Source organism: Falco punctatus (genome assembly GCF_963210335.1).
Source record: "Falco punctatus genome assembly, chromosome: 2".
In the NCBI taxonomy this organism is placed as follows: domain Eukaryota; kingdom Metazoa; phylum Chordata; class Aves; order Falconiformes; family Falconidae; genus Falco; species Falco punctatus.
The window spans coordinates 55,505,385-55,525,472 of record NC_137581.1 but is presented as its reverse complement, the minus strand read 5'-3'; the positions used below and the strand labels follow the sequence as shown (position 1 = coordinate 55,525,472).

The following is a 20,088-nucleotide window of genomic DNA, read 5'->3' as shown; positions in this document are numbered from 1 at the left end:
GTGCACTTTATCTGAACATGGCAGGCTCCACACACTAGTTCTCCAGTTCCCGGTATGTTTAAGCAACTGAGAAACCCAGTGAGTCCACCTTTGTTTTTAACTGTTTGGAGTTTACAAACCAAACTATGTATTTGGACAGATTTCTTAACCTAAAGAATACAGTTCAGCTACAGGTTCTCTGACCTATTTAGCCACATAAAGCTTTTAAAGGATGAAGACTGAAAAGCAAACAACAAAAAAAATCCACTGATTTATCTTTCTGCTAGCTTTGTTAAAAGAATCCCCAAGGTGTTTTTAATTAAAAAACAAACAAGCAAACAATAAAACAAAACACCCCCTCCACATTTTCCTTTGACTTAACAATCTCCCCCTCTCCCTCCCTTAACCTAGAAATGATTACCCTTAGATGATTCAAACCCTGTATTCCTTTGTAAAATATGACTCACATTAGCATCAATGAAAGCTGTGTGACTAAGACTTTTCAAGTTGCTTTGGGGTCATAAGATTAACAGCCTAAGAGCATGAGTTTGCTAACAAACACTGAACATGAAGAACTACTATTCAAATTCCATTTCTTTTATCTTGCCTGTACATACCTTTTCTCTTTGATATTCTCTGAATATTACAGCAATGGTTGCAAGACATGGGTGGCACAAAAACCAGAGAATGCAGGCCTGAAAGAGAAGATGAGTTTAAGTTATAAAATAACTACATGCCAGCTTACAAGAAAGAGATGACAGTTAAGAGGAAACTGCATTTACATTTCTGTCTATTTTATGAACTCATTGTTTAATTTTCAATCAACAGAATGAAAACCACACAATGAAAGGTGGGATTTCTGTTTAAAAACACTCTATACTCCTTGTCAAATTAAAATGACTACTCTGAGTATGATGACAGGGTGCAATTTAATCAAATCAGACACTTAAACATTAACTTTCTTATGCAGGAAAAGAGTTTAGTGCTTCAGTCAATTGCATGCCACAATTTTATTTACAACAGAAGGGATCAGCTTCCTTGATGTAACCCATACTTTGGCAAAGGTGATATAGAACTCCCGTTTCAGTGTGCTTCTCTCCACTGTGATGATCTGGTAAAGACCAGTAGCCAGCGACAAAGCCAGGCAAACTCTGAGGCCAATAAGCAGTCCGCTTGCTAAGCCACGGTGTGAATGGTAGCTGTGGTGATTTGTATCTTCAAACTGCTCCCAAATTAATAAAAAGCTCTGGAAAAGAACAGCAGCAAAGTACATTTAGAGCAAACAAGGTTACACTAAACCTCAGTGAATCTTCCCATCACTGATTTAAGTTATCTGGTCATGCTCCACTCTGCTTGGTGGAGACGGCCATGTTACACCCCCCCCCACCCCCCCCACCCCCAGCTTGAGCTGCTTTTTGACACTACCTACTACTCCAAGTGCAACTGGCAGGAACAAAGCCTCACTTCTTGCCTTCTGTAACTTTCAGAAAGTTTGACAAGTTAAAAGTTTCCTCTAATTTGGATAGAAGGAATGCAGCACCTTAGCATAAGATCCAAAATACTCATCTAGTTAAACAGTTGGCCTGCTCAGCAGGAAGCCCACCACTGAAATGATTCCATAGAGCTACAGGGAGGTGTCTCCTTCCACTTGGGATTTGCAACCTGTAAAGCTTGTTTCAAAGGCAGGCGACTACACCTTTTCTTTCAAAATCCTAACAGGATTCACCTTTCTTTTCAAAGATGGGGAAGTAAGAGGGTGGTGCTGCTGCCCCTTTTATACAATAGCCTAAAGGCTCGAGCATTCACCCAGGTTGAACTTGGATCTCCCACAATTCCCTTCTTTGCCTAAAGGATATCCAACTCACATCTCCCACCTCCTTGGAGAGTGCCGCAACTGCCAGGCTATAGGCTGTTCTTGGGTGGGCCACTCTCCACCCCTTCTATTGAAGCTGTGCCATTGTGGAGAAAAGAATTCAACATCAGCTAGGTCAGAAACTGTGAGCGAGCCTGACTCTGCAAGCAACCAGCTCAGAAACCTCCTAGGGTCTAGGAAAGGGAGGGTCACAGGTTCCAAATGCCATTCCAACATTTGGACAAACATGCTAGCCAACAGATAACTAACACAAAAGATAGCAATCCTCCTTAATTCTCAGCACTGTATCCATTTGCTGCAGAATCCAAGTTTGCAGGAGCACTGTGAGAAAGAATATTGATAGATTCTCTAAAGAAAAACAGGCTAAGAAGTGCCTGGTTTCTGCATCGTAGTTGGGTAGAAGGCAGGCACCTACTTGTTGCATGAAAAATGGGTCTTGCTGAAGAATACCTTTTTAAGGCTTTGGGAATGTTAACGTTATAAATTAGAATACCCATAAAATTTAGACTCTCCCAGCATCATGTAGCAGCTGAACGGCATTTTAAGACTTGAATATACGCTGGAATCCAGTCCACCTACTGCACACATCTAACTTGCACTTAGGTTTCAGGTGCCTAATGAAGCAGGCTTTCTGAAGAAAGGTAGGCAAATTTGATTTATGAGTGAGGTAGCTCTGAAGACCTTCAGAAGTAGACACTGTATGTCTCAACTTAGAGATCTAAATTAGTCAGATTCCTTTCTGAATGCATTCAAAGGCTCTCTCATTAAATTAACTACATAAAGACAAAAAGGTTACTGATATTATCTCTTTTTTTTTCCTAAATGTGTAATCCACCTGTGCCTTCCAAAGGTGGGTGTCCTTGAGTCTCATCAGTCAAGATCGGATCATTTCTGCTTAGAACATCCTCAGAGAGTACTCTCATGCTTCTCCCCTCTTACCTAGGCTGTGACACAGCAAGCATGACTGCTGTCATTTCACTCACTCCTCAACTGCCTGGATGGAAAATGGAAGGATGGCAGAGGGACAGATGTTCCCACGGTAACACTCTATTTCTGAGTGACTCCAAGCAAACATCTTCAAATAATCAAATTACCTGACTGTCAAGGAGTAACTTAAACCTGAAACCCTGATACAGCACAGTGTTTGGTAAAGTTGAGTCTACAGCACTAGTTCTGGCATGAAATTGATGAATTCTTATCACAGAAGTTATTTCAGTCCAGGTAGAACATGCTCAGGCAACAAACAAGGGTTCTACCAGTTACAGAATCACTGCAGTCTTGTACAGAGCATTTTCCATTTTTATATTTACACTTGGGAATAGCCAAACTATTTAACTTCCCTGGACTGGACATACACTGCCTGAGAAAAAAACCCAAAACCAAACGACCTCCTACGTATAGAACCTTCCTGACTAAAGCATGCTTCAGGGGGGAAGAAATACAGGCTGATGGAGATGGAGTTGTGATACTGCTTTAAGAAGGAACTTTAGATAGACCCCAGGGATAGCTTAACCTTAAAGAACAGAGCTTACAAGGGTTTCAATTTTCCTTAACCTACACCAACAGTATCAGCAATGAAGGAAGCCACTTTCATGAGAAGATGACAAAGAGCTGGGGTAAAAGAATCATGAGAACAAAGTCCAAATCCTCATGGGAAAATAAGTGTCTGACAGCAGGGTATGCTCTGGACTAGCCCTTTAAAGGGTGTAAACAACACAGGAATCAGTTGATCAAAGCCTGTGTATAGTCACAGCAATGTAAGATCACAGAAGTCCAGCTTCTTTCAGTTTCATTAGAATATTCCAAAATAAGCAGAAGGCAGAGGCATTAGAGACAGAGACGGAACTGCCAGTGCAACACACTGGAAACTTGGACAAGGTGAACATGTACCATTGCTCTTATTATGAGCTGGGACTGTTCTCACTCACCAGAGAAAAGCAGGATCCTATAAAAAAAGATCTTTTCTATTCTGTGCTATGGAGTGTTTCTAAGTTAAAATGGATTAGGCAATCTGTTCTCAGTGAAGGAAGAGCTTTCATAGACAAGCATCATCTTGAAGTCAAAAATCTCTTTGGCTGGCTATGCCTGAGAAATGAAGGTCAATAAGCCCTGAATTCCCTTACCTTGACCACAGAGAGGCATGTATCAGCTCACTTAGCTGCAAGTATCAGGAACAAGCTGACAAAACACCCAGACACCAACCTGCTGAAGTGGATACCAGAGACATTTTTTTGTTGGTAGTGAGCAGAACTATGTTTGAACTCTGAGAAGAAATCGGGGGCAGGGGGTGGGGATTCTAATTGTATTCCAGAAGAACAACTCTCCTTAGGCTGCAGACAAAAGAACTGGATGAACTAGGCAGCTGAAGAGCTGACTAGTACTAGCTATGTCCTACACTAGAGTCATAACTGCTTTTCATCAAGTAAAGGAGAATGACCACCTTCTTGTTTACATAACACACTGTTCAAAATGCCTGACTTCACCTGTACACACTCCAGACCTGCCTTGGTTCACAGTGGACACCAACCACTGTCCAGTGCTGGCCTTCCTCTTAAAATGCCAGAAGAATGTTTGCCATGGACATCATCCTGATGTTCCAGATTCACTAGCCGAACCTCCACATCCATACAATGAAGAACCAGACACTCTTCCTTTTTTTCATGAGGAAACAATTATGGTAGAAGTCCTCCTCCCCTTTGCTATGCCTACACTGACTTTAAGGTAAACCAAGATAACATATCAATCTCCAGTAAAGGCAAGTTCTCATCATACAGATCACCTCTGAGAGGCAAGGGGAAGGCGGAAACATAAGGGAAGTTAAAAGCAGCAGCAAGGCAAAGTGGATTAACTAGCTGCTTCTAACCATATGTAGCACTTGGGCATCTGATGATGTGCAATGCCAATACAGTAAAAATCGGTTTAGATCTAAGGCCAGAGGTGGAGCTCATTCTAAGCACAACTTTGGGTTGTACCTAAGAACCCCTGTGAAGCGTGACATCTAATGCAGTAAGATTCTGTGTAATTTTGGTCAGGTTCAAAGTGATCAGCTATCTTTTTAGAATCACTGCCTCCACTCCGATCAGCCCTGAAAGCTGAAACTGCTCAGGTCTATGTGATGGGAAAGGCCTGTCAATAAAGTTTTGAACATGGTTTATGTCTCAGCAGCAGGGTGGAATCTTTAATGAACAGAGAGTGGCCTGGGAATCTTTTGTTCTGAGGCTGAAATAAAGAACAAGTTAAGGCAAAGGGAGGTACTGAATGGCTGACGTGTCCTTCCTTTGAGATGCTACCTCTCTGCAGCCGCAAAGACCACAAGAGATTTGCTGACTAGGAGGCTGTGTCCACCCTGTGCTGATGGTAACGTGTAAATACAGCTTGGTGTTTCTGAAAGAACAAGAAATATCCATAGCATCAGTACAAAGAAGAGAAAAAACACTGAGTAATTTGAACTAGTAGCAGACAGAGTCCGACAGTTTGCCAGTAAAAACTGCAGTTAAGTTGAAGAATAACATGTTTTCCTAGACTGCCCAATTGTTTGACTTCCCTGAAGAAAAGATGACAACACATACTGTAGAATGTTAATAAACGTAACATGCTTCAATCTCTATCTGCTGTGTTAGGGTAATACACGTGGTTTCCAGCACCATCCACAGCAAGTCCTCAGAACATCTCTGATAATCCATGCAAGTCTGTCCAACCTCTGGCAGGGGAGGAAGCTGGCTCTCCCATTAAGAACCTCTGGGAAAGGGGAGGACAGAAAAGAGGTTACTCTAGATTTTTAGTTATTAAAAGCGCTCATTGATTGCCCTGTTACAGCAGGTCCAACGCCCACATCAATCTAGACAGACGAGTGAACAACAGACTAATCCAATGAATGAAGTCTTGGGCTCACCACCTTTGATGGAGCCAATGCGGTCTGGATCCTGCTCCCCTGAGCTCAACAGCCGCATTCTGTATTAAGGAGAAGAAATATGGCAGAAGGTATATTCCCTATGTACTGAATTATGAGCTGGAAAACATTTTCTCTAGAAGGGACAATGATACTCTTGTGTCAGGGAACTTTTGATAGAGACAGCAGACACTGAGATGGGGGTGCAAAACCATCCAAGCAATGACATACTCTGATATCCATACTCTATTCCCATGAGATTCCTGCCAAACTTGACATTCCCAATGGTACCAGAAGGAGAGATGTGGTAGAGCTGTGCCTTCATGGTGAAAAATAACACAGCCAACTTTGTGCCAAAGCTTCAGTGGTGCTCAAAGAGCCAACACAAATGTGCAACGGACCAGTACCGGGGGAAGCAGGCTACACATGATAACTACCCCAGTTTTTACCACAAGCAAAAAAAGGTCAAGCTGATGATACCGAGTGTCGTTTCTATGTATAGTGAAAAGGAAAGAACAACAAAAAAGCTTTCCAGTCTCAAGTGACAGAGTACTAACACACCCATATGTTTGTACAAGTGGAGAGGCATGAATAGAATTAAATACTTCAGAAGTCTTCTTTACTACCAGCATGTAAAATTTCTGGTGCTAGATGGGTGTCAAAGTAAGGCGGAATGAACCCATCTTTAAATTTCAACAAACCCATTGACCTTAATAACCTTTGGTTTATATTCTTAATTAGCAAGAAATGTCAGCTCCCAGCTACTTTTAATGTCTTAGCAGTCCACTTATTTAGTTTGGAAGCAACGCTAATTACAGATACTACTCAAATAGCACAAAATCTTCAGTATAATGTCTTCCTCATTACTGTCTCCAGTTTCTCCCTGCTCTTCTCAATGGCTTTCTGATTCTCTTGTCTTTATGCTGTGATTTAAAAAAATTTGTTTACAAAAGGCACCACCAGGGTTGGATGATCTCCATCACAATTTACTTTTAAGTTACTGGTTTACTTGACTTTCTAATTTATACTAATGGCAAACATTTGAATGAAATTATGTGTCAGAGCATTTGTGTATTTGCAAGACCAATCCTGCACATGAACCTTTCAAGAATTGCCTTATATTGATTGAAAAGACTATTAGACATCTTATTTGAGTGGTTCTAAGAGGAGGATGCTGTGGATTTTGATTTTTTTTGTGTGACATAATTTCTTGTCTCAGCTTTTCTTGTCTCTCCTCTCATGCTGCTTGTTGTCACCCCCCCCCCCCACCCCGCAATGTACTTCACAAACCCTCAGTTGTACTGATTACAACTATTTACAGGACCACATTATAACTTAGGATCAGTAAAATGACTGTGCTAATTTTTTTTTTCAATCTAGATCATTCTACTGATCTGGCTTGCAGTATAACGCTATGAACAATTGGCACAGCCAGGAGTTTGGAAAACTGTGGGAACTTCTTAAGTGGTTTTATGCTGAACAAAAACATTCTGTGGAGCTACACCTTAAATTGTTAAAGCAAAGAGAAGGTGTTGTTACCTATTAGACATACTGGGTGCACATTATGCTGTGGGTTTTTTTCCAGTCTTGATACTCCCTCCCTCATAAATTATTGAAATTAGTTGGTTCATGGCTCTGTCATACTTAATAGCAGCTGTATATTTCAGTATAAGAATGAATATAAAATACAAACCTGTGTAACAACAACTACTACAGCAATGCCAGTAGATGTTGGTGTGGAATCCCACTGAAGCGGTCTGCCATGAGATTTCTTCATTCTGCCTATTGTCCAACCCATACACAGGCTCAACAATAAATACAGCATTTGTATCTGTGAGATGATATCACACACTGTTGAAAACAAAAAAAATAGTCACAACAAAAAAAAAGCTTTTTCTAAAGCAAAAAGAAATGTTCTATATACCCCCAAATGAAGGATGGACATTTATGCCTCTGTCACCTTTAGTCATAATTTTGATCACAGTCTGACTAGCTGAGGTTGCTTTGCCACAAAACATGGAGATTTTGAGTAGTTTCCAGTGACCAAAGAGATCACTATCAGCTTTCCTCTAATTATGCTGCAGTTCTGCAACAACATGGGCACAGCACCACATCCTTCCAAATCCCACTCTTGTGTCAAAAACATCTGGGATCAGGAGTCCATCTGCATAAATAGACTTACAAATGCTAAAGAACTAAAATCATATGTATGTTAATCACACTGCAAATATGAAATCTTATGAAATGAACTCCTTTCTTTGCTCTGAAAAACTTCCCTTCAAGAATCAGATAGTTGCATTGTACTTTAAATTAACCGCACTTTGTCTTGCAACAGAAAGGGCAAATATTTAGGACAAATTCCACTCTGAGATACTTAAAGAGGAAAATATAATGAATAACCCTAACACAAACTTAATTTGGAACAACAACTTGCCTGTATTTAATTTTATTAAATGCAAACTACCTTTGCCTTATTTTGCTATGTCCATTTTTATTTCTGTGTGGGAACAATTCACACATACTCCATAAAGTTACATTCTTAATCAGTGTCTCAAACCTGCGTCTGAAGCTGTATCTGAATAAAGAAAACTTCAAGCTAGAATATATTAAAGTCTTTCCTTGTTAGCCTCACTGAAGCACTACTGACAGTAGAAAGAACTGAAGATTTCTTTTTGGGTGATTGTTAGCTTTAGACATGGTAAGTTTTGAATGAAACTTATCAAACCATTTTTAAGTTGGTGTTCAGATTTGAGAGTAAACTGGCTCATTGTACTGGCATAGCAGAGACGTACAAGAAAAATTGATTCTTATATTATGTAAATTGCAAATTTGGTTCAGAAACTAGAGACTGGGTGCTACACACAACAATGCTTTCTTTTTCACTTGATTAATATTTTGGTTCAATTAAATTTGTCCCTTATTTGTAATTTTCACTTATGCCATCAGGTACAAGAAAAATATTTTTGTATCACAAAAGCAAATTTCTGTTTTTATATAAATGGACTTTAGTATAAAAGTTAAATGTACTTCCACATCTACTAAAAATATTGGCACAGAAAATGTTGCCATTGTAGAGATTAATATGCACAGAAGGGAAGCGTGCCAAATGAAGGTCAGCTATAGTATTTCCCTAAAACTCATCAGTACTAGCAAAATATGGATATAAACCAGACTTCAACATGTTATTGCTGGGATATATATGGTATTCTCACAGTTTATATACTTAAATGCCAACATGTTATTTCTGGGATATATTTGGTATTCTCACAGTTTGTATGCTTAAATGCTTCTTAATTTATTCAGACACCTTTGCTGTTCAAGAAATATCAAGTGCTTTAGTAAATACACACTTGCTTATTTTTTAACAAAATGAACTGGCACTGATTTTGGGCAAAATGATCTTGAAATTATTTTACAATGCTCTGCTTCACTGTGGGAACAATTCAAGGGGATTCTCAGACTGGTATAAACCAAAAATTCAGTACCAGCTTTAATTTTTGACATCTCTTACACCTTGCCAGCAAATAAGGACTTTGACCCTGGGTATCATGGGATTATTGTAATTTTAGAAATTTCTCTCAATGTAATATTATTTGACTTCTCACATTTTGATCTTACCAAAAGTTAAAAGATCACTATTTGTGATGCTTTTGAGTGCCAGCATTATTTGTGTTATTTATGTGATTAACTTAAGCGACAAATTAGATTGAGGGTCAGGCATTTAACACATGGTAAAGAGTAAATGATGGTAGGAAAAGAATAATTGCTTGGGATAGTATCTGAACAGATTTCTAGAAAGAAATTCTGGTCCCACTGCAGTCAACAGAAATTTTGCAATTTACTTTTAACTCAGATTTCTGTTCTGATACAGGAAAAATGGCAGCACCTTCCATCTTCAAACTATACTAGTTGCTCTCAGCCATTCTTCAGAACTGTAATTCACACTGAAGCTTTCCACATTTCTATTACTTCTGCTCTTCTACTGTTTTGGGAACCATGAATCTTAAAAACTGTAGGAAAGGAAAACTTACTTAGCTGATTCAAAAATACTACTTATTCTTAATAACCTTTGCTTTAATCACATAAAAGTGGGCTCTTCAATACATACACAGAAAATCTAACATGCAGCTACTCTCTCCGAAGTTCCAGCTGAGAAGTCAATACTGGGTTTCTCAGTGGGGAGGAGTTACGATGAGAGGGAAAGTTTAATAATAAGTTGCTGGAGAGGCTGCAAGGAGCTGCTAACTCAAATGGTTAAAACAAGAAAGAGCCAATTACTGTGGTGCCAAGTGCCATCAAGAGGCTGTTAATTCCAACTGCAAGCTTCTAAATGAATTCTAGGAAGGGAAATATTTTTCTGTATAGGCTCTCTCAACACTATCTCACTACCACAGTACTACTTTTTGGGGTACATCAAGCCAATCAAAAGGCAATATCTTTGCTTAGAGAGAACCCCACAATGCTTGAAACATAAACTACAGTAAAAAAACCCCAACAACGTTTAACCCTGAAGAATCCAGCATGAGTAAATGAGTGCATTTTGGGAAGGGGCATTATAGGATTTTATTTCTCATGAGAACTCAGAATATCTATACAGAGTGGATAAAAATGCTTTTTTAACATCGATGCTTTACATAAGTGGTTTTTGCATCACTGTAACCATATCACTTGTGCTGTGAACTACTTACTGTTTCTTTATAATCAATGTTAAATTTGCTGGTGAAATGAGACACGCCATAAAATGCAATTAATTTTCCTAAAAAGTTTTGTTACTCTAGATCACGCACTCTGTAAAACCCTTCAATGTACTGAAAAATTTACTCATGTGTTAGGCACATATTTAAGCATCTGTAGGAAGAAAACTTCAGACAAGAAAATCCTTAAAAAAATCATAAACAAGATTAAAATCTGTAACTTTAAATAGTAGTTACAAAGATCCAGAATAAAACCTGTTTTTCAGAAAAGCAACTTCAAGTATTTGATATTAAAAATCTGGTGATATGGTCCAAGATCATAATACAGTCCAACAACAGCATTTGCTAATCTATTATACAAATTAACACATAGGAACATGCAGTAAACAGACAAGGATACTCACATTCTGCCACACTTCCCATAAAAGGTGCTCCTATTCCATCTTTAGAGTAACTGATAAAGAATAAAAAGGTGGTATTTTTTAAGCGAGTGAGTTTTAGATGCGTGTTTTCTCTTTAAAGTATATTTAGGCAATGATGTAGTTCTAAAAAGTTATTAGTCACAATCACCACAGGAAAGATCACGTACTGATCTTTACAACGCAATGGTCTTCAAGTTTTAAGACTGAGAGAAAAAATAAGCAAAGATACCTTGAGAAATGCAGGTAGTTGGCAAAAGCTGAACCAGCCTGCAACAGTAATGCAACTGTCAACACCTTTAGTACAGTATGCATAGGTCCACGCTTCTTAATTGTTTGCCATAGGGACTGGGCATATATGCAAGCAGTTATGAAGTATGCTAGGACAAGCAGGAAAAAGAATTCATGTAATCCTGTGGAAAAAAACAACAACTTAGTTTTTATAAAGAAATGTTGCTATTAGCAGTAAATAACTAAAACAAGATATGTTTTTTATATAATCACTGGGAAATACTTAGTAACTGTCACCCAAAAGTGGTAGTACAGACAAAATGAGTAAATCCTAGACTTTTTTATCCAAGAAAGTCAGTGAAATTTTTCAGAGCGCTGATTATTATTCGATCTGACAAAGTATTCTTTATCCAACACCTGTTCTGAGTGTAGGAGAAATTCTGTTCAAACACAAATAGGTTTGTAGCAATTACTGAAATAGTATAAAGTGGCATACAGTTTCTTGATAAACAGAAAATAATTGTAGCCTATTTGATCAGTCAGAAACATATTTATCAAAGGACTCATTTTTAGCTTTTGGTTTTTTTTTGCTTCAATTTTTAAAGGGACAATCTGAGATGAGAGAAACCCAGAACAAGCTTCTGTTGAACCTCTTTAACCACTGGGTGTCACCCTTCCTCCACATAAAGTACTTTGTCGAAGAAGCACCGCTGACCAAGACCCAAAACTTCCAGGCAAAGAAAAAGGGAAAAGAAAACCAGCACAGAGAACAATAGTAAGTTCATGGCATGGGCTTTTTTGCACCAATCTGAAAAAACGCCCAAAGTTTTTTGATACTATTTACAAAACAGAAGTCATCTAACTTTCAGTCTGGCAGTAGTCTGGTAAAATGCTTCCCTGAAGACCTGGATTCTGGAAATCTTTTCTACTGTGTGTAAGCTTTGGAACCCATCACATGAGCTCCAAAAGGATCAAAGCCAGCAAACTGTAAGCAAAAACGGGTAAACAAATTTCCCACAGAAAACTTAAGTTTTCCTTCTCCAACCCTCCTTGAAACCAAGTGACGCATACAGAACCAGATTCTGAACAATGTTCTTCCTCCAGCAGCAAAGTAACTCTGCTAAAAACCTCCAACCAGCTTCACCCAGAGATTAGAAACAGAGCAACTGTACACATTTCAGTACCTAGAGTTGAAAAACATTAGAACTGGAGGGGTTGAATCCTGAATAGTTGCTAGTACTACAAATCCCATGGCTGAAATTAATGATTTTGGATATGCATACAGTGAAAAGGGAGAGACAGAGCATAAAGTAATAAAGATGCTTAAAACAAAAAATTCAGGGCCACTCTGCTTCTCTTGTATACCTACACAAAAGCATGATTTATGAACGACAAATACACGCATTTTAGATCAAATCTCTTATTCTTTCACACTTTTATCTTTCTGCTTCAAAGACCCCTGAAGTTGGCAAGGATTCTGTAGAGAAGTTATTTCTCACCATAATGAGTGAGTAGACATGGAAAACTCCTGAGGAAAACCAACTAGCTTTTACTAAATACTAAACATTTAGGGCAGAAAGCTCTTTCCAACTGATGACAGATTATGGATGATTGCTTTGAGACCAAAAGTTGCCCTGAAATACAACTATATATATATATAAAAAAAAAAATCAGAAGGGTAATTTTCAACCTGTCTTGTAAGTTTCCTGAATTTCAAGTAACCTAGAGTTGACAGAGAAAATAAAACATACGCAACTTAATTTGAAATACCTAACTTCAAAGAACTTCAAAATGCTGTCTACTTGATCAGCTGCCCTTAGAAATCCTAGATTCCACTGGTAACATGTCTTACGTAAGAAAGTCCTACCATATAAAATGATAAAAGATTACTTGCCAGTGATCAGAAAGCAGGCCTCCTCTCTCAGGGCAAACATCTTAATCACAGAGTTACAGTTCCAAGTTCTTTCCTATACTTTCCTTATAGTCCATTAGATTTTGAGATCTCCTGGGTCAGGCTTTAGTAACTAAAGTGAAGGATGACCTAACTAGAACCATCTGTTAACTGTGTAGTTTTTAGTCACATGAATGAAAGAACCAAGAAATGAAGCTCTGATACCCTAATGTTCTAAGCTACACACGTCTATGGGAAAATGACAAACATTATTCCCCAAAGATGCCTTAAAAAACAAGGGAGAGAGATATTTAATCCTCCTCAGTTTGGTTAAAGTAGACACAGGCATGTAACTTCAGGATCTGTGGCAGCAACGCAGGTTTTAATTCTGAATATACAGAGGTGTTCTGCAACCGTGGAAGACATAGCATGTACAGCTCACCAGGTTTCCTACTTGTTTGGTCAAAATATGTGCACCCAACACATTTACATGCCTCCCTACTCAGCGTGCAAGCTGTTCAGAGTTCCGCTTCCAAGTGCTTAAAGTCTTCCTACAAAATTAATACAGAGCTGAGATCCCACTCTAGGAAGTCTGTACTGCACTTCTAAGGGCTATACAATGTCTATTTAGCAAAAGAATGCTACTACTGGTTTTTGAGAATAAATAACCTAGAATTCACTTCTAGATACAAATTTCACCAAATAAAAACTGCCAACTAAGTTTGTAGATTAAGAAGCATCATTAAGAAGTTGACAGGTAAGTCAATGTATAAGCCTTGAAAAACAGATGATTAACGGTGCTTATAGACTCTGCTTAATGTTTCAGTGGGCATTTTCTTCCCTTCAAAAAGGCAGCTGCCCTCTATTTACCCTTGAGACCAAGTAGAGCATATGATTCTGAGCACAGTGCTGGGTACGTAGGTCTAATGAATATGAAGGCAGACTAAGCCTATGGGGCTCACCCCTTACAACAGACCTAAGTGGGAGACATGGTGATGAAGCCTCCCAGAGCAGTGAAGCTAAGCACTGCAATGAAGCATAAATTAGGTTGGTTTCAATTGTCCAAAGCATACAATTTTATGTAAGCATTTCTTTAGGCATACTGTCTTGAATCACTTCTAGAAGTTTTTCTTTGCGCGACTAAAGACTTCAAATTGCATTTCTTAAATCAAATCAAATCAGGACTACCACAAATATCTGCGGCCTGTGACTAAGATGCTTAGAAAGGCCTAAGCATCACACTAAAATTGTACTGGCAAAATATTTTAGTGTGCAGGTACTCATGCCGCACAGAATAAAATTTTACACAGCTAAGGAATTTAATCAATTAATTAAAATCAGTAAGTAAATTCACATTCCAGTGGAGGCTTACCATTTCAACATGGGAAAAATGCCTATTAGCAAAGATGTTAACATTAACTTCCCTTGTGCACCTAAACTTCCAGTTAGGCAAGTTTTGGAAAGTCAGTCTAGAGAAAGGGAAGGATTTATCTGTAACGCCAGGAAATGAATTAAAGCTTACTCTCCATGAGAAAGCAGAATACGAAATGTAAGAGACTCTGCTATCCATTTCCCAAGCATATTAAGTACTGATTTGTTTGGGTGATCAGATCCTTAACTTACAAATCTAATTTTAAGAAAAAAAATCTTACCAGATTCCCCTGCGCTAAAGTGATCTAATGGATTCCCTTCTGCATCTGGGTTTAGTAAGACCATTTCAAACTGAATATCCTCGGATTCAGAATAATTCTCCTCGCAGGTAAACTTGTCTACATAAAACACATACCATGTTTCCGGATAAGGAATCTGGGACACTGTCAGATTTTGCTCTGTGTGGTTCACATTCACTTTGGAAGAAAACAAACAAACAAAACCAGAAGTAAATACTCAACGTTTTTAGAAAACGTATCTTTGAATGAAGATAAAATTTAAATCCACAACATCATACACAGGTTATAAACTACACAGAGGACAAAACAGTCTGTGTTTTCAAAACCAGCCCTAGCACCGGAGACCAGATTTCCAACTTCATCTTTTGTTTCAAATAGGTGCAGGCAAGGGTTGGTGAGGTTATGTACCATATTCCACCTCTTGGCTTTTGGGTTCACTTGGACAGCTCCTTTCTGCCAGAAACCAGTAACTGCAAACTGTCTCCTATGCTTAGCACATTTCTGTCCTCTAGTACAGTACTGACAGAACTAGCTATTCTGTATTAGCTAGCAGATACTTCTGCAGTATGAAAAATACCTTTGTGAAATTTATTCTACTTTGTTTTCAAAGATATTTAGAGCACCAAACACGAACAGCCACATGTGAACTTGGTAAGCAAGTGTGCATGCTTTAAAGGTGCAACTTAGCCGATTTTACAGCATCTTCCCCAAACTGTAATAGGCTGAATTTCAATTGACAGCTAAGGGTTGAAACCATCATCTAATAAAATTACATATTTCAAATCAGATTACATTTAAAACCAACTATGAAAAAGACTGACATTTTACCTGCTCATTGATCTTACTACTATTTTTCCTAAAAGCAACTCTTAACCAAGCACAATCTCTCAAAAATAAACATATGCTGCAAATGAAATCTGTGGCTCTGTATGTTTGGGTGAAACTGCAAGAATCTTAAGTACTGTTACATTGATTACTGAACTTGCGTGCTAACCAGCTCAAGCATAAATGAAAGCCATCTCTGCAGAAGAAATAACAATATAATTACTGGACTGTACATTAATTCACCTTAATAGTTTAAGATGACAATGGCTGAGGATGAGGAAAGAAAACTTTCATTAAAAAAATCTACAAAAGAAGCTATTTCTGGTTTTTATGCAAAGCACTTTCTAAATGAAAAACTGCAAGCAAACATACATACCAACCCTTAATATACTCATTATCCCTAAAGATTTTGTAGACAAAATTTAGAACTAATTTCTGATTTGAATCCTACATGTGAATAACATGTATGTAATTTAAATAAACTTGTTTCAACTTTAGGAAGTTATTTTCTGTTCTCTGAAGGCATGAACTGATCAGCATTAGGATCCAGGAAGAAACGTACAGGGTTTCTTTGCAGCAATTGTCATGAAGTACAAATGTGTACATCAAATGAACCACAACAGCCCCCCCCCTGCAGTGTTCCAACACTGGCAGTTTGCCTTGTGTAGGTAATAGCAAGTATGCATTCCACTCTGGAGCTATGAACCTTATCAATCAAATATACAAAGTAAAACAGCTCCCTTAACCACAGATTTAGGATTTCATATGATGCCTAATCCAAATAAAAGGCAAACTGTAGCCTGACTCTCAGCTGAGTTCTGACACAGTGTTATTTGTATGAAGACTAAGGATCACACAGAGCCTATTTAATCAGTTTTCCATCAAATCTGCAAGCTAACTCACAGGAAATGATGTAAGATAGAATAAAAATGTAATTGATTATGCCAAAGATCAGCAAACAGATCCAACTCACCCTGTGGCCATGTGATTCCTAAACACAGTAGAAAACAGCGAGTACACTGCTGGGACAGACAGGAGTGACGGACCAACTGCTAGTCATTTCAGCAACACTTCATGTTCGCCTCAGATCAAGTGTTAAGGGAACTACATCCTTAGAAGTGACATCTGGGTAAGGTTTCATTGTGACAATGTTCCAGGAGATCTATTTGTTACTCTAGGGATTCTGGCCACACAAGGGAAATGTATTTAAAAAAAGAAGCTATATTCACTTAAGATATATTTGAAAGAAGTTTCTAATAATGTAATTTCTTAAAGGAAAGTTTATGCTTTAAGTAGGTTTTGTAGTATTACGATCAATAAATGGTGCAAAAATCATTATTTCAGTCTGTCTGTTTTCCAGTTATACAACTGAATGCTTCAGTGTTTTACTATTCTTTTACATTTAAATGGATACTCAAGCTTTATCCTGATCAGCTCATCTCTGATACTGTATTAAAAATTTTCTAACATGTTTTGTACATCGAAGTGTGACAGGGCTGTGCTATCATGAAAATATAATTTTATTTTTGTTTTCGCATCTTTGAAAAATGCCATTTCATGGAATTGGAAAACAGGAGCCTCCTGACAAATTAAAAATGTTCCTTCATAACCTACATATTCTGTACTAGTATCATTCTCAACTTAAATATTAAAAACATCTGAATGTGAGACTCAGTGATGAATACCAAATTATTAAATCACTAAATTAAAGGGTGAAAGCACACTTAATGATAATACAAGCAAGTTATGAAGTAAAGCAGCATAATGCAGATTAATTTTTGCAGATTACCTTACAGACAGAAAAAAAAAAAAAGAAAAACTAATGATCATAAGGTTGTGAAAGAAAAGCTTTGCAGGTACAAATTTACTCTTTTGCTGTGTATTTTGGGCTACATACTCCCAACCTTACAAGCACTCACTTCAGAAATTTATAACTGCAGCAGGCTCCATCAATTTGCCTCTAATTTTTTTCATTCCACTGCAATAAGAGTCACAATTCAAAAGTACATTTGACTGTCCCAAAGACTTATATTCTCAAGGTTTTCAGTTTCATACGACAATGGTATTCTTTGTAAATTCTTTCAAATACTCAATCTTTTGTATGGAAAAGTCTGAGATTAAAAAACCAAAGACTTTTACTCCAAAACAGAATTAAAGAACATCTCTGTACTGAATGGGTAAATGAAAACTTCAGCCAAAAGTGTACTCTTTCTGAGTTGTGTACCAGTGAGAGCATGAGACTAGAACTGGTCATAAAGTTTGGCTGCTTGCATTGAAGTAATTATCTGTCAAGGATTGTTAATTTTCCAGCAGCATACTAAATCGTAATTTGCAAGCAAAGTCTTCTGAAGTGATGCAAACAAAGCAATTGTATCTCTTTGTAATAATTTTTAATTACAGAAGGCCAAAGTCCTGCTTTTACTTAAGTTGGTGCAAAGTCCAAATTGACTGAAACAAATAATCTAAACACATAAATAACTTAATTTGTAAGGGGGAAAAGTAGCAACTCACTTGTCAGCTGAGCTTTAGAGAACTTCTCTGTACAGCTGTGATCTTGGACGCTGTTCTGCAGCTTCTGCCATTCCTGTGCCTGAAACAGGTGAAGTCTAGCTGCTTTTGTCACAGCTACTGCTACATTCTTGACTCTGACACACAGAACAGCATGGTCACCTTGATATTCAAAAGATAAAATCAACTATTCTGCCTTGATGTCAGTTACAAACAATCAGCTAGCATGGCATAGATTTTTTTATAAGTAGCAGCACTAAAGCTTCACTTTATTCCTTCAACTTTTACCACTTCTTCCCGTAAGTCTTTACACTCTTTCGGAAACAATTTCTATACATCTCATTAACACAACACCACATGCATGATTCTCTCTGATGACACTTACCATAACCCAAATGTCATTAACATTTTTTTCTTTTTAAACAGACTTCCAGATAACATTTTTTTTCTCCTTCCTCCCACCCCATATTTTATTTTCTCAAGTTCAAGGAAAGACAGTACCTCAATCAGTCTCAATAACTAGTTCAAAGTCTAGTATTTTATGACCTTCGTAACATGATTCTGAGCATCACAGGGTAGCTCTCAAGTCTAGTATCAGAACAACTTATGTAAATGGATCTCCATGTTATGGACTGATTCGAGCTAAAATCCTTAATTATAGATGACAGATGTCACCTTGGTACAAAGAAAATCAAACTTCAAAGGTGCTCTACAATGTGTTAGTCTACCTTTAGGCTGCATCTTGACATACAGAAACATTTCAGCCATTTTAGAACTAGCTCATTTGACACAATCTATCTTGTCTGGGTAATTCTACAATCCTCCAATTTACTTTGACAAATTCTTTCATTATATATTGTCATACACTTCTTTAATGTAACAGCATCCTAAATTAATAGATTAATTTTTCTTCTCCATTAAAACCTATCGGTACTGCAAGAGAACGAACTCATTCAAATTTAAGCAAGCTTTGTATGTTTTTTAAACTGTCAGAGCAAACTTGTTTCCCACCTAACCTAGGCATCAGCTGGATGTTGGTCTATAGACTACTACCAGCTTCAAATAAGGCTTTGTCAGTAAGGTTTGCCTGTTCAGAGCCAGCAGCAAGACAGCAGTCCTGAAATAAAACCTCAAAAAAGGTGATCTCCTGGGATCTGTAAAATGTTACATGGACTACAGTTTACCTAAGCTGCTAATCCAAGATTTTTAAAAATTAACAGCTGGTTCTGAAAAAAGCCCATATGGCTTCACTAAGACCCAAGTATGTATAGCTGTGGGTATTCATGTAGAAAAAGGAATATTTCTAAGGAAATATGCAACACCAACTTGTAGAATAAATTATATCTGAACACCTAAACCACTCATCTTGGATCTTAACATTCTTTTCAAAGACTTAAACAGTGCATTTTTTTTTCTTTAGGTCTATTTTAGAGTGCTACTACAATTATCTTTTAGGACAGCAATAATTAACTGCTTTCAAGTCCCTCCACAAGCTATCCCCACCCTATCTATCATCTCTCATTCAGTGCTGGAAGGTCACATTCCAAGGCTTCTTGGCTCATGTCACATTTTTCCTTCATCCCATTAGATTTTTTTTTCCTTGTGAACATTTTTGTTTTCCTCTCAAGCTACTCCTCCAGTCTGGGAGGAAACCTGTGTAAGCATTATCTTCATGGTTGCCTTTTGAAGCATTCTGCAAAACTCTTCTACCATGAAGCTGTGGAAGACAATAGTCTAAGCTACCAAAACGCTGAGCACACAGGAAAAGCATGCTGACCAGCACAGCCTTGCTGTACATGGCACTCACCATGCTTGCCAGGTATCTTTCTGCAACTAAAAAGTTACGTAGCAAGCAGAGTAATTTCCAGCCTGTATTTCTGCAGTGGCCACTCTAGCCCATTGCTAGGCCTCTTAACTAACAGTCAGGAACTATTACAAACAAGGAGTTAATATCACAGGAAAGAAAAGCCATTGGGAATAATAAAGTGAGAATTTACACTGTGATGCACAGTGACACTTAAAAACACCCAGCGATTGTGAAAGAGACACGTGCAATGTCAAGCACTGCTCTCACTTGGTGCAGTTCCAGGAGGGAAGGAGAAATGCGTG

At 37.9% G+C, this 20,088-nt stretch overlaps 1 protein-coding gene across 2 annotated transcripts in view; it reads right to left on the bottom strand.

The window, feature by feature from the left end:
• GPR180 (G protein-coupled receptor 180) overlaps positions 1 to 20,088 on the bottom strand; it is a 36,739-nt gene that overhangs the window by 15,950 nt on the left and 701 nt on the right. For both annotated transcript variants that reach the window (XM_080375735.1, XM_080375736.1), the window contains exons 2-8: positions 17,983 to 18,141; positions 14,629 to 14,823; positions 11,087 to 11,267; positions 10,840 to 10,889; positions 7,435 to 7,592; positions 1,034 to 1,225; positions 597 to 674 (exon numbers count right to left, since the gene is read on the bottom strand). In XM_080375735.1, coding sequence (XP_080231861.1) covers positions 597 to 674; positions 1,034 to 1,225; positions 7,435 to 7,592; positions 10,840 to 10,889; positions 11,087 to 11,267; positions 14,629 to 14,823; positions 17,983 to 18,141 — 1,013 coding nt within the window. The remainder of the gene's footprint in view (positions 1 to 596; positions 675 to 1,033; positions 1,226 to 7,434; positions 7,593 to 10,839; positions 10,890 to 11,086; positions 11,268 to 14,628; positions 14,824 to 17,982; positions 18,142 to 20,088) is intronic.